Consider the following 21,041-nt stretch of genomic DNA (forward strand, 5'->3'; position numbering starts at 1 on the left):
ATATATGTATCATTTCTTTCCACTGAAGAGATTTTTTTCCCTTCTTAATTTGATCAGGTTTCTCTGCTTCTGACAGCTGAGGCAGAACTTTTAGCCTTTTCTTGCCATGGAGCACTCACAAAGCACTCACTGTACTTCTCTGCAGTGCCACAGGTCTGGCTGTGCTTGAGGATCTGTACAAATGCAAGTGGCTCTCCAAGGCAGCTTCATCAGGCACTTGGCTAATGTGAAACCCCCTTCAGAGATGCTGGCCTCATCCAGAGGAGAACAGGATTGTCCTGATTGCCTGCTTGCAGCCCCACTTGGTGCTTTGCCTTTCCCAGCTTCTGGGACTTTGGAGAAGCTCTGATGTTTTCCTGGTTGAGGGCAATGCCACGTGCAGAGATCCATGACCTCTGCATTCCCAGAGATACACAACAGACACGAGTCACAGGACATTTTTCTCTTTCTCTGCCCCATCCTCTCTTCCCCAGACACCTGATAGTTTTCTTCTCTTTTGAGTGCAGTATTCAAGAGAGTTTTTGACTTTTTTGCTGTTTTCCTGAAAACTCAGCCTGGTTGTTGGCTAACACAGCCAGGAGCTCAAATGGGAACGAGAGTCTTCAGATGCTGTTTATTGTATAAATTGGCCTGATGTAGAGTGGTAAATTTAGGGAAACCTTCTGGGAAGGCAAATTCTTTGTCAGAGAACACGGACAGTTGGCTTCATGAGCCATCTGTGTGAGAAAATGTTGGAATGTGAGTGCTCAGTGCTTGTGAATGCTCAGCCAGAAGATTTGGTGTTCCAGTCCCAGCAATAACTGCAGCAGTTTGTCTTTGTTTTATAAAACAGGAGGAAGGAGAAGATCTCATCAGATCAGGATACAAGTGGAATAACAACCTGCCACCTGGCCATGTGCTGACAAAAAGTTATTCTGGGTTTTGTAGCAGCCCCAGACTTTTGTACGAGGGGCTGATGGAAACTCATCACTCCACACTGCTGGGGAAGAGAGAAGACACTCAAGCAAAGGGCTGCATCTTGGTTCCTCAAATTCTCCTCTCTCCTTGATGGTTTTGCCTCCTGTGTCCTTGAACAGAGAGCAGGTTTTGAAATCAGCCTGGCCAGAGGAGCAGATATTCATTCAGCTGAAAAAAACCTTTCCATGTGTCCACAATAGTGATGAAAAGAGAAGCCCCTCTCAGAGACTGAACTCATCTGTCAGGAAAATACCATTTGCAGGTAAGAAAATGCTATTCCCAGCAAAACACATGGAACTTCTTCCAAGTGAGGCTAGAGAAGCTTCCCTTCACAAAGATAATTTTTTATGTGTAAAATGCAGAAGAGACTTGGCTGCATCCCACACCACGAGTCATTCATCCTTTTGCTGTTGTGCTTGAACAATGTGTCCTTGTCAGTATATTTGACAGATAACAGCTGGTGATAGCACTGATGGCTTTTAACTCTGGTGGTCCAAGACAGACATCTGCAGCTGAGTTCAAAGTGCCTCTTGCTCCCCATTGACTGGAAGAGAAGCCAGGAATGACAGGCTCAGACAATGAGACAAATGTTGGGTGGTAAATCCCAGTTTTGGGCCAGGATGGTAAAATGATGGGCACTAGCTACAGCAGTTAGTAATTTCTGGTTTCAGTAAATCTTCTCTCTGAAGGCTTTGAAAGACCTTGCAGAGAAAGTTTTGTAGTTTTTCAGCCCAAAGGTTTTGTAGTGTTTCCTGGCACCTTGATTGTATTTGTTTCTGTTTTCAGCTGCTTAAAATAAATCCTGAGGTGCTGTTTTTTCTGGTGGGGTATTTTGTTTCACTCTCTATACAGTGTGGTTCATATGAGCTGAGCTTTCTCTTTATAGCTTCACTTGTGAATATGGTTCAGCACCCAGGAATGCCTGAGCTCCTTCCCATGCCATATATAAATAGTGCACAGTTATTTCACAGTTTCATATTCAGCTTGCAGGCTTCCAACAGTATTCCCAAACCCTTCTCTACGCCCACAGCATTCAGGTTCTTGATGTGACTCAACATCAGTTGCAGCAGAGGTTCATCCCAGGCCAAGCAAGCTCTGATTTGTGACTCCTGTGCATTGTCATCCTCGTTCCCGGCAGTCGGTGTGAAGTGCTCAGGGCTGCTCCTGTGGGTTTTCCCAGCCCTGTGATGAGTTCAGCTCCGTGGTTAAGCCAAGAGCTGAGTTCCAGTACCTTGGGCACGTCCAGCAGTGCTGGCTCAGTCCGTGGAAGGAAGTCAGAGAGGCTCCAGCTGGATGGATAACTAGCGGCCAGCGTCCGCTGCCCGACGGAGATAAGGGGTGCTCAAAACCAGGGGAAGTTTTAGACTCTGTCCCAAGTGTTGCCTGTCTCTTGTTTGGCACAGGACTTGTCATGTCTCCCTTCCTGAGGATTGGTTTGTCCAACTATGACAGTGGCCCTTACCTGCCATCCCAGGGGGAGGTGATTAACCCCTACTGCGCCGTGATGGTTAAAGAAGCCGTGGAGTCAGGTAGGTGGGGAGGGGTTGAGTGCGGATGGGGGCTTCTATAATTCATGTCTGTGCTTTTCTGTGTCATTTCCTCTGTGTGGGCAACTAGAATGAACCATAAAATAGGTTGGCTTGGAAGAGACCTCAGAGATCATCCATTTCCAACCCCACTTTATAAAGATTGGTGAAGCCCTTTGTGCGTCCCAGCACAGCGCAAGTTTGGGTTTGGTGTGGTCTGCAAGGCAATCTGATTTTAAGATGGTGCCAAGCAAATCTGTATCTCCAATTTGAGGATATTACCAGCTGCATTACAAGCCCCAGCATGTGACAGAGCAGATGAGCCGAGCTGTATTTGGTTTCACCCTTCCAAGACCAGTTGTTGGTTTGTCAGTGGGACTCCAGACAGGTGGAATCTGAGTGCACTAAAATATTCTGGCAGGGCCATCTTTGTTAATTGCTTTTTTGGGGAAAACTGACAGACCCAGCCACTTCCATAATTAAAAAAAAAAAAAAAAAAAAGGTACTCAGCCCAGTCTCTGCAGAAATAGTTAATTTATCTGTGTAATTGCTGTGCTGTGTAAAAGGTTTGAAAATGAAACTTCCTGAGAAGCTGTTTGCTGTGTCTGGATCTATGGATTGTTGCACATTTATCCTGATTGAGCAACACTGATGGAAAATGTTTTCCTCCTTTGGAAAACATTTATTCTATGTCTTATGCATGAAAATAATTCCAGTGAAAGGATGAAAAGTTCTCCAGTTGTGCTTTTGAAGAATCATGAAGAGCAAGACCTTCAGTGTTAGGGAGTTACTCATATTGGCTGATATTTAGCTTAAATCTTTGATAAATTTCTAATTTGACTGCTGTGATTCTTTGAAAAATAAAATCCACTAGAAATCCCTATTTATTGAGAATCCCCATGACTGTAATCCCCAGAGGATCTTAAAGTAGTTTTAAAAAATTAGAATTTTAAAATAGTTCAGTATTTCACTGGGGTTCATTTTTTGTTTAAGAGTCAGCATTTATCACATTGAACTTTGTCTTGCCTTAAATGATACTTCAAATAATAATGGAAGATGTGGTGAATAGTAAATTCAAAAGGAAAGAAAATACTGCATGACAAGATATCCCTAAGATCTCACTTTTATCAGAAAATACATTCTATTTTAGCTCTGTGCAGAGCTTCGCTGTTTGCTTTAATGAGGCTTTTGAAAGCCATAACTCAAATTGAAATCTGTGTCAGTTTAAAAGTGAATAAAATCAACTTGGTCAGAACAGACCTATATTTATTTGCCTGACACAGAACTGAAAGTGTTTTCTGGTATCCAACAAACACAAAAGTATTTTCTAAGGGATATAATTTTACTGCTCCTCGGAGTCAGTAATCGTCATAGTAATTATATTTATTTTAATTATTACTGTAAGAATTATAATTAATTATTATATTATTATTATTATTATAAATCCTCTACCAACAAGAAATAAAAAATTGTGTTTGAGAGAACTTTTCTCCATTACTGAGGACTGAGTGCAGGAAAGTGACTTTGTGCTATTAGGAGATTTCTGTTTGCTGGGATGTAATTTCATCTGGTGGTGGCTCAGAGCATGGAGGGACAGCCAGAGGCACTCATCTCATCAGTGAACCTCCTGGGACTGCTCCACCTCATCCTCCCCTCCCACGGTGGGCTGAAGCACCTGTGGGAGGTGTTAATCTGCTGGAGGGTGTTTAAATGTGTGGATGGACACCTTTACCTTAAGGGCACTGAGGAAAGTGAGGCCACCATGGAATCCATGCACCCTGTAATTCCCAGGTAGTGATGTGTGAGCAATCCCAGCCTGAGGAACACATCCATGAGGAGTGTGGTGAATCACACCCTGGAAAAGCTCCCCCCTGACCACACAGACCACTCAGAGGTCTCTGTCTGACGTGCAGGGAGATGAGCCTGACTCCAAATTCCAGGAATGCTCACCATCCCAAGGAGCTGTCATGCTCTAACAGGCTCCAAGAAGGCAAAAGGTCTCCAGACAACCATTAACTATGTATATTTGAGGTAGAATCATGGAATCATTAAGATGGGGAAAGACCTCCAATAATGTCAAGTCCAGCTGTTAATCCAATGCTGCCAGTTCCACCACTAAACTGTGTCTTACCCCTGCTTCATGATCATTTTTCTTTTGGTCATAATTTGCTCTCCAGCTCCTTGGTTTGACAAAGCACTTGCTATTCATTTGTAATGTGTTAAATATATATATATATATATTTATATATATATATACCTGATATACAAATTTTGGCTAAAATTTTGGCATGACCAAGGAGTAGGAGTGGACCAGCTGCACAGCCAGTGAGAGATGCAAATCATCCTGGCCTTGTGCACTGACACTTGGCCATGAAAATTTTTTTAGGGCAGAAATTATTGCTGAGCAGGGCAGGACATGCCTACATGTTCAAGGCCAAGGAACAACCTGGTCTAGTGGAAGTTGTCCCTGCCCATGGCAGGGGAATGGAACTGGAGAGTTTTTTAAGGTCTCTTGCAACCTAAACCATTCTGTGGTTCTATGTTTAGCACTGGCAAATTGTGGGCTTTTTGGTTTTGTTTGGTTGGTTGGCTGGGTTTTTACAAACAGAACAGCGGTAGATGATAAATGTGTTTCCAAAAACAGGGAATTTGGGAGTTTGGGTTCATGCCAAAGGCTGTCCCTTGTCAACCAGCCATAATAAAAAGGTCATTGGTCCCCAGGGATCTGAGAGTGTTGAACATCCTCTGTGGACACAGGGATGTCGCAACAAGACCTCAGTGAAGAATTTCAGATAGATCTTGGGCAGCCTGTTACATTTTTCCACTTGCTTATTTTGTAAAAGAACCTTGTCACATTATAATGCAATCTGAAAAAAAAAAGCAACCAGAAAAAACTGAAAAACAAACCACACCTCCGTACAGTTGGAGGTGCTACAGCAATTTATAACTGATGACAAAATATTTCAGAAATTATGTGTGCCTCTGAGATATAAAAAGAGTCTGCCCTTTAAAAGTGGCTTCTGCCTTCACAAGCCACCTGGCCGGGTGCCATTTTGCCACCTGCCTTGGTGACATTTGCTTCATGAAGGCTCCTGCTCCGTGTTTGAACTCAGCAAAGCCTCCAGGAAAAGCTCTCCCAGCCACAGTGGAAGCTGCTCCCCGGGAAAGACAGTTGCAATTTCATTTTTCAGGAGCCTGGGGTTAGATTAATCCCTGGCAGAATTCCACAGCCGTCAGCGGGACGCACCGGGGGTGACTGTCTGATCCCGTATATTGGGCAGTTCATTCACATCCCAGGGCTTGTTTATTTAAGCCTGGTGTCCTGGAGTGCAACACAAATGAAAGCACTTGTTTTGCAAGTGCTGTGTTTCACATCTGTGGCTTTTTCACTGATGCAGCAAAGAAATGATGGTCCTTTACTGAGATTTCTGTTTTCCGGGATGCTGGAAAGTTTATGTCTCATTTTTGTCTCGGATTTTTTGTGAATTAGTCCTCTCATTTAGGGAAAATTTTTCTTCAGCATGTGTTACCTTCCAGCTGCATGTTTTTTTTCTATCTGGAATTATTGGAAATAGCAGCAGGGTCTTTAGACAGGGGTCAGGTCTGCTGCTTTTTTCCTCTTATTCCTTCAGCTTCAGCATTTGATGGGTTGAATATTTGCAAAGAGTAAGTGTGCTAGAGACTTTACCTTGAGTAAGCATCCAAGACTTTTACAGGGCTGTATGAAGTAAAACTGGCTCTGTGAGATAAATAAATTTGGCTGAGACTCTTTTCAGAGAGACCAGTTAGAGAGAACACTCTGCAAACCTCAGAGATACCCATTTTTTTACCCATCACTATATTAAGATGCTGTGAAGGAAGAGGAATTAAAGCACTAGGGAAAGTTTGTTTCATTGAAAACTCTACATCCCTGTGGGATAGTTACAGGTCTGCAAGACTGTTCATGCTTTAATATCCCTTAGCTGGCTCCTGGGCTGGACATTAATCCCAAATTTTGGGGGGTTTGAAGCAAACCTTTCTCATTTTGCAGTGCCCTGGGACAGGTGATAAACAAAGTAGTTGTGTGGGATGGGATTGACCTGATTAGAAGAGGGTGTTTATGGTGTTGGGGTCAGCATTAGAGATGTCCCCAGCAGAACTGGTGGGGTCAAGGGTGGAAATTACATTTTTAGGGTAAATGTCTGTATTTGGTCTCATGAACTACCCTCACTGCATGGATTTGTGTTCTCCCTCTTGACAGAGAATGGCCAAGTGTATGTGCAGAAGAAGCCCACCATGTACCCCCCCTGGAACAGCACTTTTGATGCCCACATCAACAATGGCCGGGTCATGCACATCGTGGTCAAGGACAAAAGTGCTGAAATGGTCTCAGAGACCACAGTGGAGCTTAAGGTGCTGGCAGAGAGGTGCAAAAAGAGCAATGGGAAGACAGAGATATGGGTGAGCATCACTCTCTTCTCCTGCAGGATGTGCTGGGGAGCTGGGGCAGGGTAAGGGGAGGTGTCCTCATGTCCATGCCAGGCAGCACAGTGGGGACTGGCTGGAATAATGTTTGGAGGCTACTTGGGTGTGACTTGAGGGACAGACTTGTCAGAAAAGAAGAGCTTGGCACTTTTATTTTAATTGAAACCTGCCCTGTGCTAGTGAGGATCCTGCTTCAGGTGAGCTGTGCCCACGGATTAATCTTTGCTGAGGAAACCCACTGGGAACAAATGTTAGTATGACTGGCTGAACATGAGTTATTTTATGTTCTCTGGGGAAACAGCTTTAAAAATTTTATCTGATATCAAGCAGCTGATTCACAGCTGCCTGAGTTCAGAGTTATGTCAGAGCAACTCCTTAAAAATCACTGAAGTTATGGTGGCGTAAATTTGAACAGTCTTCACAAGAATGCTGAATGTAAGGTTCTGTTCCCTGCTAGTCCAAGCAAGAAAGATCCTGGCAGAAATCTTTAAAATACAGTATCCATCTTATACATAGTCCAGTGGATTCAGATTTCCAAAGGCACTTATGGATGATGAGTCAAGTAGGTAGGAATTGTCAAGTCCAGATGGAAGGCCCCAAAAAATGCCTGAATCACACAGAATGACTGGGTTGGAAGAGACCTTCAGGATCATCGAGTCCAACCCAGCCCTGACACTTCAACTGGACCATGGCACCACAATAATGAGCTTGTAGCATCCCTCAGGTTGACTGTAAAGGAGTTAGACTTGCAGAACTGAGTGCCTGAAAGATTTCAGCATCACCTGTCTGAAGCTGCCTGGGTTTTTTGAACTGCTTCCACTTTCCCCTTGCAGGATCCATTGGGAACAAGTTTTCTCTGTAGATAGTGGTGGTCCTAATTTGGTGTCAAAAAAGATGCCTACATCTTCTGTGGTTTAATCACATTCATCTTTCCTATCATGCTTCTCTGAGTGTTTGATATGAGGTGATCCAGCCTCCTCTCTCTGTAGCTGCTCCTACCCTACCTTGCTGCCTCACATGGGTATGAGCAACCTGAAAATTAGCATTCATTGCTATTCATCAGTTCCCAGTGGGAAAAGGAGATCACTTGAAAGTCATCTGAAAAGATTTTTCCTTCTCTGAGTGACTGTTTAATGGACTTTTTTTCTTGTTTTTCACTTATCTCAACCAGCTAGAACTGAAGCCTCAAGGGCGAATGCTGATGAATGCAAGATACTTCCTGGAAATCAGTGGCAAGTGATTCTGTTTCTTAATTTATGGCTGTGATTTCTGGGCTCTGGGGCAGACATGGTGTCTTCATTAAAAGCAATGCCTATGTTATTACTGACTGATCCATGACAACAAACATTAACTGCTTGAAACGAAAACTCCAGAAAAGTGATTTTTATTGTGTGGTGACTATTCTTCTGCGATTTGCAAGGCAGATTTTTTGGCTGGTTTGCCACTAAATGGCAGATATTCCCATTATGCTAAACAAGACAGAACAGATACATAAGGAGGCAGCTCCCTCTGAAATAATTCTGCTTTATGTACTGCAAGAAATTCATGGAGGGGCTGGAACATGTCCAGAGAAGGGAACAGAGCTGGGGAAGGGTCTGGAGCAGCAGGAGGGGCTGAGGGAGCTGGGAAGGGGCTCAGCCTGGAGCAAAGGAGGCTCAGGGGGGACCTTGTGGCTCTGCACAGCTCCTGCCAGGAGGGGACAGCCAGGGGGTGTCAGGCTCTGATCCCAGGGAACAGGGACAGGAGGAGAGGGAACAGCCTCAGGGAACAGCCTCAGGTTGGCTATTAAGGAAAAATTCTTGTAGAAAGGGCTGCATGCTTCTCTGTTGAAGGAAATGGGTTTAATTCAAATGCTTGGTCTTATTCTCCCATCTTTGTTGCCAGGATTCTCATACCCTCAGGTGCAGGGTGTAGCTGTGAGGTGCAGATGTCTGGAAGGCTCTTCCAATGATAGAGACAGAGAATCACTGAAAGCAGCCATGGCCATGCTGATATTTTCTTAACCATCCCTACCTTTAATGTGGACTGGACTGCTGTTTGTGTGTTAAAAGGGGTTAGGAAGGCCAAGCATAGAAAATGCAAGTTGTGCTTCTCTAACAAATATCAAGATCAGCATCAGATCACACAGGGAGCCAGTTCCTACAGGTTACCTGTGTGACTCACTGTGCAGTGCAGGAGTGAAACTAAGCAGAGATTGATTTTCTATGTGAATTTCAGATTTGTAGGCACAAGCACATGTAGAAGTGCACGTGAAGTCAGAATTGGTTTGTTTGCTGTCCTAAAAAGTTTAAATAACTGTGAGTAACAGCAAGAGCACAGCAAACAGCAAGGCAAGTGTTGGCATGGAAAAATAACAAGAAGAATATCCTGGGACATAAATATCTGCTTACTGACAAATGAATATGCACACGGAAAAGATTCTGTTAAATACCCATAAATATATATATACACAGACATGTGTTTGTGTCCATATATCAGTAATTATTTTATGTAATCCTTTTAGGGAATGCTTCTTCAGTGCTGTACAAAGTCAAAGTTTTATGTTTAAATTACCTCTCCTTGGGAAATTTTTGTTCTAGTTTTCAAGAGCAGTGTTATGAATACTCAAGAGAGCTCAGTATCCCAAGTCTAAAGTCATTTCAGTGTAGGAATGGTGGATAAAAACCATCCAAATGAGACTTTTGTGGGTTTCATAAAATGATATTTCTTGAAGTATTCGTTACCATGAGTGAATCATTAGCTTCAGTCATGTAGTATTTGGGCAATTTGCATTTTCTGAAGGTACCTGATCAGGACAGGGTACACTTAAATACCTTCCCTCTCCTCCCAGATGCAAAGGACCTGGCTGACTGTGAGACTGAAAGCTTCTTCTCCTTGCACCAGCGCAGGGGAGCCATCAAACAGGCCAAAATCCACAATGTCAAGTGCCACGAGTTCACAGCCACCTTCTTTCCACAGCCCACCTTCTGCTCTGTGTGCCACGAGTTTGTCTGGTAAATGCAAAAGGATCTGGGCTTCTTCTCCTTTTCACCCCAGGAACCCTTCCTGGTGTCACTGGGCACTTGGGAATGTGGCTTAGTGTTGGACATAGAAATGGGCAACATTTGGGCAACATGGGCAAGATCTCGGTTAATGGTTGGACTGGATGATTTCAAAGGTCTTTTCTGGATGATTTTAAAGGTCTTTTCCAATCTCAAAGGTTCCATGATTCCCTGTTAAGTATCTGTGCTCCTCCTGTAAGACCCTTGGCATTTTACATGTGGAGTTATTGCGTCACTTTAAGGATGTGGTTTGCAGTTGTAATTCCAGCTGTGAAAAATTCCCCTCACTTTTTAATTTATTTTTTACAAATATTTTTGGGTTTGGCAAAATGCATAGGTATTTCTCCTCGGTCCAGTTTTCTGTTTGGGATATTATGAAATTCAGGATGTGAATGTGTGCTGAAAAGGCTGTGAGAACCATAGAGAATCACTCCACCATTAGATTAAATGAGGATAATGAAATTAAATAATCTCTACAAAGAGTGATAAAAAGAAAAGCTCCTTCTTTGATAATTATTGCTCTCCTTTCTTCTACTGAGGCTTTCAGACAACTCAGGATTAACCACTGCTCTGTTCATTTCAGGGGTCTGAATAAACAAGGCTATCAGTGCAGACGTAAGAAACTTTCTTTTGTTTTCTTATTGTCATTATTTACTTAATCTTTTCTTAAGAAATTTCTTTATTAACACCATGACACCCTTGCTGTTGCAGAATGTAACGCTGCCATTCATAAGAAGTGCATTGATAAAGTAATAGCCAAGTGTACAGGATCAGCAATCAACAGCAGAGAAACAATGGTAGGTTGTATTACTATTATTATTTGTTATTTTATTTTATTTTATTTTATTATTATGATTCCCTTTAAAAAGTCTTGAGTGTCATTCAGATCTCTCCTACACCACTGCAAAGCAACTTTTGATGAAGCAAAAGGACCTACTGAGCTAAGGACTCTGTGACCTCATCTGTGCCCTTTGCTTTTTATGTTCCCAGTGATTTCATTACCTCCTACTTAAGATTTACTCAAATGCAGCTGCAGAATAAGCAGTTGCTGAATCAGAACTGACATTTTTCTAATGCATAAAGTATAACTCAGAGGGAAGTCATGGACACAAGGTGGAGATTTACTGAGAAAACTCTTCACTATCCAATGTTAGGCTGGACATGAGGCTGAATTTTCAGATTTGTGCCTGAACAAATCTGTGCTTTTGTTATCTGAAACAGTCAGTGGGAGATCTGATGTCTCTGCTGTTATTTGCTTTGTTTTTCTCATGCCAGTTTATTCTAAAATTTTCTTTTTGGTAGGCAAAACCAGATCTTAAACTCCTGATAGGACTATTCCCTTCACTTTGTGTCCTACAACATCTGTTTACTCTCAGTCCCACCCTGGCTCCTGTTCTCCTACAATTTTTATAGATGAGATTGCTCTCCCTTCTCTTCTGACATCTCCAGGGTAGATGTAACCAACTTTGTCATCACCTTTCATACTAAAAGAATTACAACAGGCTCTTCCAAGGAGTGATTCATGACAACAAATGTAGACATCCATTGCAGGATGTGGTGAATGATTTTTAAAAGTACCAATGTTTTCCCACTGAGCATTAGGGGAGGCTGGGAATGTTAATGAGGCACAAGCTGTTTTTTGGTCAAGGCCAGGGGTGAAATAACCCAATTCCCTCTGAATTGCAGTCACTATGTATCAAAATTTGTGTGCCTGACAAACAATTTCTGCTTGGCAGTCACACCAAGGATAAAAGAGCAGTAGACAAACCAACTTCTGTGGCACACGTTTGGTTTTCCACATGGAGCCGAGGTGGAAATGAGGAGTGGATTTTCAGCCTGGCTTTTGTCTTGCAGTTCCACAAGGAGAGGTTCAAGATCGACATGCCCCACCGCTTCAAAGTGTACAACTACAAGAGCCCCACCTTCTGTGAGCACTGTGGCACCCTCCTCTGGGGGCTGGCACGGCAGGGGCTGAAGTGTGACGGTGAGTCCCCGGCCAGGGTGGCACCAGCTGAGCGTGGCAGGGGTCGGTGTCTTTGGAGGGTGGCAGTCTGAAAATCCAAACTCCGTTTATCGCCCTTCTCTGCAAAACCAGTATGAGGTGACACCCTCTCGGGTTTCTGTGGTTGAGATGACCCCTGAGGTATTAAAAGTCTTTTTTCCCAGCCCCGTGACCGAAGAAGAAGTCGAGATTCCTTGGTTCTGCTTTTCAGGGTTGTTTATTTTCCCTTATCTATGACATTCTTTCTCTGACCTGCTGAGATCTGTCCAGCAGGCTGGGTTGTGGCACAGTCCCTGCCCTTGGGGTGGTGTTGGCTTTTTATACTAAGAACTGCCTGTACTTTATTTACAATAATTTTCCAATACCTATCACCTATGTTAGACAGCCTGGCTCTACTCTAAACCAGTCCAGAAGTGCCACCATCACAGCAGAAGATGGAGGACAAGAAGAAGAAGGAAGACAGGACATGCCCAGATTCCTCCATCTTGCCTCCTGAACCCCCATTCTAAATCCCCAAAATTCTACTTTTTCACCCTGTGACAAATAACTATCATTCTACTCAAACCCTTGTGGTTTGTAACTCCTCACACAAAGTTGGGAATTGTTTCCATGGGCTAAAATCAAAGGCACAGGTGTTTGTGACTCTGTGCCAAGGTCTCTGAGCCCCTGCCAGGGTCTGGAATCACCCAGGGCAGCCAGAGCAATGTCCTGGGTTCTGCCAGCACCCAGGAGGGTGAAGGAGTGGTCTACAGGACTGTCCTTCAAGGAGGATCATTCTTCAAGAATGAGGACAGCTGTCCATGTGCTGAGAGATATTTGATCCATCAGGATGATGATTTGCTTCCCAAAGAGACAAAGAGCATCACAGTGACACTGTTCATCCCCCCAAATCACCCCCAGTGTGAACTTGCAAGCTCTATTTCCACTGTCAGACCCAAGACATTTCACTGTCTTCATCATCCCAAAGCAGTGGGAGGATCCTGTTTATCTCTGAGATGATGGCTTGTAGTTTTAGTAGCCTGAACCTGCAGAGGCTGATGGATGTGGAAATGCAACCCCTGGCCAGAGGAAAATACTAAAATATTCTCCACAGGGAACAAAAAAAACTACCTGAGTACCATCTCAAGGACTCTTCAGGTGGCTGATCTCTGTCCCTGGCCAACACCTGCTCCTGCCCACACCTTTACAGCCTTCACTGTCCTCGTGTTCTCTCTTTCAGCATGTGGCATGAACGTCCACCACAAGTGCCAGGCAAAAGTAGCAAATCTTTGTGGAGTGAACCAGAAACTCATGGCTGAAGCTCTGGCAATGATAGAGAGCACTCAGCAGGTAAATAGTTGAAGCATTTTTAGATGCTCTTCTAGATTTTGGCTTTTGTGAGTCACACTCAAGAAGTCACGGTGCTGTTCATAAGCTTGGCACGTGATTTTGGCTCAAAAATTTGCTGGTTTCTGTGCCCCAGGCTCGCTGCCAGCGCGACAGTGAACAGATCTCCAGGGATGGACCTCTGGAAATCGGCTTCCCCGTTCCTGTGAAGGATGTGACACCACTTCAGGCCTTGCCAGCATCAGGGAAAAAAGGTAATTCCTCCTGGTGATACAGGGCAGAGCTTTGTTGTTGTTTGGTTGGTACCTGGTGAGTTGGAGGTGACACGAGTGGGGAATTTATTGCCAAGCTCTAAATAGGATATTTGGAATCCTTCTGATCGCCATGGCCAATTTTCTTTCTGATTTCATATTTCTGGGTGGAGGTTGAATTCCAGTAGCTTTGAAAACCACTGGTAGACCTCCACTTCACTCACTAGGAGCTGATCTAGGTGTCACAGCCCTCTGTGGTACAAGAACAGATGTTTAGGAGGTAAATGAGAGACTGACTGTGCCCTTTGGACCCCAAGGAGAAATAAATGATGTCCCCATCTGTGTTTATTTGTGTTCTGTTCTGCAAGTAGAACTGACTGTGCTGATGTGAAACAGTAAAGCCTCAGGTGGTTTCACATCTGTTTCACATGTGGGTCAGTTTGCTGAGTAGTGTTCAGTGTTTTAGAGCAGTTACAGCAACAGGATAAATCCAGAGGGACAAAATCTCTTACAAGTTCTTATAAATTCAGGTCAGTGGAGTATTGGAAAAAGCTCAGAGTGATTCCACTCCAGGCTGGCTGGAATGGTTGATCTGGAATGCTTCACATCCAGAGCAGGAGCACAGTATGAAAATGCCACCCCACCTTTTCATCTAGCTTTGCCTAGGGTTTTGAAGAGACCTTGAAAAATGAAACTGCATCATAATGGCAAGCAGCAAGATGGACTGGAGAAGACAAGTGGCCAGGAATTAAGGATTTTGTGCCATAAAACAGAAAGATGAAGGAGTTTGTAAATTTTAAAAAAGCTACTGGAAGATGCAGCTTCCTCTGGAGTAAAGTTTCCTCTGGAGAGAGAGCAGTGTGGAAGCAGAGCCAGCTGCTCAGAGATGGCCACCACACTTCCATTTGTCTAAAATACCCTTTTAAACCTCTAAGCAGAATACCTGTGAGTGTTCTGGGGATTTTCTGCTCCTGTCCAGGGGTTTATTTGAGTGCTTTGATGTGTGTTGCAGAGCCACAAGGCATCTCCTGGGAGACTCCAGTGGAGGGCACAGTGAAGGGAGAATCTCTCATAGAGTCAGACTTGGGAGAACAGTCCCAGGAACAGCAGGAGCACCAAGTGCAGTTAAAACTGACCATTGAAGACTTTGTCCTGCACAAGATGCTGGGGAAGGGCAGTTTTGGCAAGGTAAGCATTGGCACTGGGACACCACTGTGTGCATTTGCATTTAGTGCTTTGTGTGGCACTGAATAACATCTGCTTTGAAGGGACACTTAGGGAAAAACATGGAATGGAATCATTTGGTTGGAATGAATGGAATCATTCAGGTGGGAAAAGACCCCCAAGGTTTTTGCATCCAACTGCTAACCCAGCACTGCCGAGTCCACCACTAACTGTGTCCCCAAGTGCCACATCCACGTTTTTTTTTGAACATTTTCAGGGATGGTGACTCCACCACTTCCTTGGGGAGCCCCTTCCAATGCCTGAGCACTCTTCCAGTGAAGAAACTTTTTCTAATATCCCATCTCAACCTCCCCTGGAACAACTTGAGGCCATTTCCTCTTGTTCTGTCCCTGTTCCCTGGGGTCAGAGCCTGACCCTCCCTGGCTGTCCCCTCCTGTCAGGAGTTGGGCAGAGCCACAAGGTCCCCCCTGAGCCTCCTTTGCTCCAGACTGAGCTCCTTCCCAGCTCCCTCAGCCCCTTCTGGTGTTCCAGCCCCTTCCCCAGCTCCATTCCCTTCTCTGGACACACTCCAGCCCCTCAGTGTCTTTCTTGTAGTGATGGACCCAGAACTGAATATAGGATTTGAGGTGTGGCCTCACCAGTGCCCAGTACAGGTCACTGCCCTGGTCCTGCTGCCACACAATGGTTGTTAAATCTCCAAGTCTTCAAAGAATCCTTGCCCTGGCATGGCTGAATCCTGGACTCCACCTTCTCCTCACCTTGTCCTTCTCCCTGTCCCATTAGTTGCTCTCTCATGACAGGACAGGAATGCCCCAGGCAGGGTTTCAATTTCCCCTTCTGTGCAGGTTGATGGATCCAGGATATCCCCAGAGAGCTGGTGGGAGAGGTCTGTGTGCTCTCCCTCTTCACAGGGAGGTGGAAGCGTGAGCTGGGAAGCTGAGTGTGGATCAGCTCTGCTCTCCAGAGCAGCAGGTCCCAGCTGGGAACAGTAGCTGCTCTTTCCAGCTCTGATCTGTGCTGCAGCCCAAAGCAAATTTTGCAGCAGCCAAGAATTTGTGCTTTTGAAACAAGAACCACCTGTTTTCAGTGGGTTCTTTAATCCTGGTGAATTGTGGATTGTTCTTCCCCATTGCAGGGGACTCGTGTTACTCAGTGCCAGCACAGAGCTGAGAGAAGCAATTTCAGAGGGACTCCCCATTGTGTTTTCACAGCCAATAAGGAGGAGTATGGATCATATTGCCCCCATCCCACATCTTTCCAAGGGGGGAAACTGTGCCTTGACAAAAGGGCTGCTTTTTGTCTGCTAAAAGATCTGGAGCAATTGCTGCAGCCAGTTCCTCAACTGGTGAAATATTTCCTGTGTTGGCCTTTCATACTAGAAAGTAATAGAATCATAAAATGGTTTGGGTTGAAAGGGACCTTAAAGACCATCTAGCTCCAACTCAATGGACAGGGAAATTTTCCACTAGAAAGTGTTGTGTCCACTTGTCATGTCCACAGTTTGCATGGGAGCCAGAGCTGAGGCATCTCACAGCTAAACCAGAGTACCCCAAACCAACATTCCAGACTAACCTGAAATCAGGAGTGTGGGTATAATATAGAAACATTTGTATTGGAAAGAAAGGATCTGTGGAGGTCTTCTTATCTAAACCATTCCTCCAAACAGGTCTCATGAGATGAGGTTGCTCAGGTGCTCATCTGTTCAAGTCCTGAATGCCTCCATTGAAGCACATTCTGTACCTTGTTCTAACCCTCATGCTGACATGGACTCTGCAGGCTTCTGCATCTCTCTGAAGTGCACACTGTGGGTGTGGAGAGGATGGGCCATTTTGTGCCTTTCTGCAACAAAAACTCACCCACGAGTTTCCTGTGCTGGTGTCGCTCCTGGTGCCCTCATTTGCTTGGAGAGAGATTCACTTCCCCATAGAGGGGACAGGGTGTGCACATCTCAGTGCCTGAGGGGTCTCTCCAGCTCTGTGTGATCCTGGGAGGCTGAGGGGCAGATCCATGAGGAGATCTCCCACCACCCTCTCTGGATGTGGTCTGGCATCGCTTCCCTGCTCCTTGGAAGGCACAGCACAGGTCACAAATGCAGCACATCCATTCCCCAGGAGAGCAGTGCCCAGCACAAACATGAGGGTAAAAAGGATGCCTGCAGCATCAGCACTGTGAGCATTTCTGTCATTCAGTGCAGAGACAGAGGGAGGCTCTACTCTCTGTCTGGTGCTACAAAGTGAAATGCAGCAGTAGCCAAAAGGGTAAATAAAACTTTTGTCAGGGCTAAAACATGTCTGAGCTTACTCAGTAAATAGTGTCTGGCAGAGAACTTCAAAGACCTCTTTGAAGAGGTCTTTAAATAAATCTTACACATTTATTCAGTCTATAGAAACAGGGTCAGCAGGCTGTTAGTGTGAAGATCAGGACTGTCACTGCCTTCCAGGAGAGACTTCTTTGCTCTGTGGTCTCTAGAAAACCCTTCTCTACTGCTCTGGGTTTCATTTTCCCTGCCTATAAAAATAGACAGAGGTTGTAACTCCTCTGGGAGGTGTTTTCCTATTCCCAGGGAAGAACTCCTGCAAAAGCACAGGGGACCCAGCCTGTGTGCTCAGACCTGAAAACTGAGAGGAGGGAGAGAAAGACATCTGATACAAAACCAGTCTAATTACTGGTGGACATCTTTTTCCACCTGCTGAAGATCTGGTGCAGGGTATTTGCATTTCAAATGCTGACAAAGCAATATTCTGTGTTTTATTATTTGAAGTCAGAAAACAGGAAATGTATCTCAGGAGCATTTGCATGAGGATGGTTTCTGTTATCAGAAGTGTTTGGCTCTCTGGAATGTCCTGTCCATCCAGGCATGTAGGACCCTTCCTCTGTAATTGCCAAGAACTTCCCATCCTTCTCCAGGGCTCAACTTCATAAAACTATTCTGGGTGTGGGGAGCAAACTCAAAGTCCCTAATGGCAGAATGGGGCCTTAAGCATCAAGGTTTTTAAGGTGTACCCCAGTGAATTCCCAGGAGCTCAGCTCCCAGCCTCACATGGCTGTTCTGAGAGGAGATAATCCCTCTTCCTGAGCAGCTGTTTCCATTTCAGGTGTTCCTGGCCGAGCTGAAGAGCACAGACCAGTATTTTGCTGTGAAAGCCCTGAAGAAGGACGTGGTGCTGATGGATGATGACGTTGAGTGCACGATGGTGGAGAAGAGAGTCCTCTCCTTGGCTTGGGAGCACCCATTCCTCACTCATGTCTTCTGCACGTTCCAGACCAAGGTAAGACAAGCATCTGCCACCTTCTTCCACAGGCTGAGGATGCTTTACTGAAATACAGATGCTTGGTGAAGGGCTTGAGCCTGCTGGGGTCCACTTGGGACATGAAGTGGTGCTCAGGGAAGGGATCTTCAGATTAAGCACTTGGTAAATGGCTCCAGGAATTTAATCTATTTTCCCCATATCATTCTGGGGATGGGATGGTGTATTTGAGGATTATGGCATCCAAGAGTCATTGAGGTAAAATCTGCTGTTAAAATCTGGTACCCTGGGCCAAGGATGTGCCAAGGCCACAGCCAGGGTAAGAATGTGTCCACACTGATGTGTTATCTGAACCTCTTGGCCCATGGAGCCTGGTGCTGCAGCTAGCCTGGATCAAAGCCAACCCAAGAAACCCTGGTTTTGGAGGATAAACCTGCTGTCATTCACTTATTTGCCCCCAGATGTTGGTAAATGGCAGCAGACACTGATGGTTCTGCAGTTCAGAGTTCCTGAAATCTCACTTGTGACTCCAAACCGACAACTGAAGTGACATTTAAGTAATCCACATATTTCCATGGTCCTACATGCCAACAACTGCTCAGCTTCCCAGAGCCACAACCAATAGCCTTAACACCAAAGCACACACAAGGCATAGAAAGAAACCATGGAAGTTTGGGGGTTTGTCTTTGTCCAACCTACTCAAACCATTCCTGAGAGATGGTTGATAGCTCAAATTCAGAGCAGCACTTGCTCATGGCTGTTTGTTCAGGGTTTTGTTTGGATGCTCCCAGTCCCTGCTCAGTGCCAGATTTGGTGGCACAAGGCCCTGCTCAGTGTAAGGTTAGGACCTGCCCATTGGGAGGCTCTTCTGCAGGGTCAGGAGAAACAAATACAACCTCTGTGGTACATCCCAGTCATCTGTGGGACATAGCACCTGTTTAAAGACAGGTTAAATTTATAACAGAGAACATCTGGGAACTGCTGTAGGTGATGTGACACTGAGCCCAGGCATTCATGTTTAACCCCTTGAGGACTGACAGTGGAATAATGTGTCCTGGGATGGCATCCTTGCCTGGCAAGGAAAGGAATTAACTCCCTACTTGAGGAGGGCTGGTTTTCAGAGGAAAATATAAATGCCACAACTCCAAAAGAAAAGATCAAGATTTAACTGAAGAGATAAAACATTCACAACAATCACAGCTCTGTGAGGGAGCTTTTACTCCAGGGATTGCTGCCTGTATCTCCAGAGGGATGCTGACTGAAGCCAGCAGCAGACCCATGTTGTCTGTGCTCCAGCCTGGTCTGGGAGCTGTAGTTGTGATGATGTTCACAGGGGTCTTAGGATGAGGGAAGAGACGAGGATCTGACTCCATGTTTCAGAAGGCTTGATTTATTATTTTATGATATATATTATATTAAAACTATACTAAAAGAATAGAAGAAAGGATTTCATCAGAAGGCTGGCTAAGAATAGACAAAGAATGAATAACAAAGGCTTGTGACTGACCAAGACAGTCTGGACTGCTGGGCAGTGATTGGCCATTAATTAGAAACAACCCCATGAGACCAATCCCAGATGCACCTGTTGCATTCCACAGCAGCAGATAATCATTGGTTACATTTTGTTCCTGAGGCCTCTCAGCCTCTCAGGAGGAAAAATCCTAAGGAAAGGATTTTTCATAAAAGATGTCTGCGACAGTAGGTCAGGTTCAGGATGGTACAGCAGGGACAGTCTGCAGCTCTGGGCTCAGGCATGCAAGTGTCCCCTTCCTTCATGAGACCACGGGAAGAAGAGGAGAGGCCAAATGGAGTCATGTCAGGATCCAGGTGGGATTTACTGACTGTTTAAGGGGAAAAAGTGAAGGATGGGAAAGCAATGAGTGCCTGAAAAATTCATGTGTTCCAGGCTCGAAAAGCCAGATGATTTTTTTTCAACACTTCAGGGCAGCAGGACAGAATTGCCCTCCTGTCATGGAGAAAGAGTCCCCATCCAATCTCATCCCAAGCCATCACTGCCTCTTTAGATCTGTGTGATCTCCCCATCCTGGCTCCACAGAGACAGGAGCTGGGATGGGGCTGCCCAGGCCAAGCCTGCTCTGGGCTCTGGTTGATTTTCAGCTCCTGTATTTTCTCCCCTGACCTTTGCAAGCCAGCAGGGATCACCCAGGGCAGGAAAGTCACCCAGAGCTGGGAACTGTGACAACCTTGGATGGTCCTCCAGGGCTCAAAGCACTGTGGCTGTCAGAATGTCTTTTATGGCAATCATTTTAGGATCATGGAATGGTTTGGGTTGGAAGGGACCTTAAAAATCACCTATTTCCCACCCCCCCTACTATGGGCAGAAGCCACAGCACCTCTGTGTAGAGTCCCTCTATGGATTTTAATATTGAAAATATGACATTTTTTTGTTTCTTGGAGTTTCATTGGATAGATAAGTAGTTTCAAACAGAAACACACGTGCCAATGCCTTCCTGAATCCCTCATGCTTTGGCTTACCTGAGCTGCTCCAGGTGCTGAATGTCTCTGCAAAGACAGTAAAAACAGGAATATTCCTGCACCAAAACAAGGACCTCAATAGTCCACATGTTTCTAGAGGGGGAAAAAAGTCCTTTAATCTGTTGGCAGCTCTCTGAGCTCTGGGATGAGTTTCTTTCTCACCTCCACCCAGATAATGAGTGACTGCTCAATTATATAAATCTGGATGGCTCTTCAGACAGGTTTTAGATGGCACCAGGCACTTAATGCCCCTCTCTGCTCCAGTGGAGTCTGAATGGTCAATGCTTTCAAAACTCAGAACGCTTTTCTTGTGTTATTGCATGAGAATAAATGCAAGCCCACAGTGTTTGGGGGTTTTTTTTTGTCCAATCTCTTTTTGAATTTTTCTGTTTTATTTTATTGCAGTAATCTTTGTGTCCAGATATTCAGCTGTCATAATTACATACTCTGAATTTTAACAATAAACTCAAAGAGCTATTCTGCTGTATTAGATTTAAAGGCATGCTGTTATGTTAAAGAGGAGGAAAAACATGTTTATAACTCTG

The 21,041-nt window shown here is 44.9% G+C and overlaps 1 protein-coding gene across 2 annotated transcripts in view; it reads left to right on the forward strand.

The window, feature by feature from the left end:
* PRKCQ (protein kinase C theta) overlaps window positions 1-21,041 on the forward strand; it is a 110,403-nt gene that overhangs the window by 71,585 nt on the left and 17,777 nt on the right. For both annotated transcript variants that reach the window (XM_077179263.1, XM_054631765.2), the window contains 12 exons: window positions 833-1,219; window positions 2,361-2,486; window positions 6,724-6,923; window positions 8,119-8,179; window positions 9,778-9,940; window positions 10,572-10,603; window positions 10,700-10,785; window positions 11,843-11,972; window positions 13,210-13,319; window positions 13,453-13,570; window positions 14,580-14,755; window positions 17,848-18,021. In XM_077179263.1, coding sequence (XP_077035378.1) covers window positions 1,048-1,219; window positions 2,361-2,486; window positions 6,724-6,923; window positions 8,119-8,179; window positions 9,778-9,940; window positions 10,572-10,603; window positions 10,700-10,785; window positions 11,843-11,972; window positions 13,210-13,319; window positions 13,453-13,570; window positions 14,580-14,755; window positions 17,848-18,021 — 1,548 coding nt within the window. In that variant the 5' untranslated portion in view covers window positions 833-1,047. The remainder of the gene's footprint in view (window positions 1-832; window positions 1,220-2,360; window positions 2,487-6,723; window positions 6,924-8,118; window positions 8,180-9,777; window positions 9,941-10,571; window positions 10,604-10,699; window positions 10,786-11,842; window positions 11,973-13,209; window positions 13,320-13,452; window positions 13,571-14,579; window positions 14,756-17,847; window positions 18,022-21,041) is intronic.

The sequence above is a fragment of the Agelaius phoeniceus genome, chromosome 5, assembly GCF_051311805.1.
Source record: "Agelaius phoeniceus isolate bAgePho1 chromosome 5, bAgePho1.hap1, whole genome shotgun sequence".
NCBI classification, from domain to species: Eukaryota; Metazoa; Chordata; class Aves; order Passeriformes; family Icteridae; genus Agelaius; species Agelaius phoeniceus.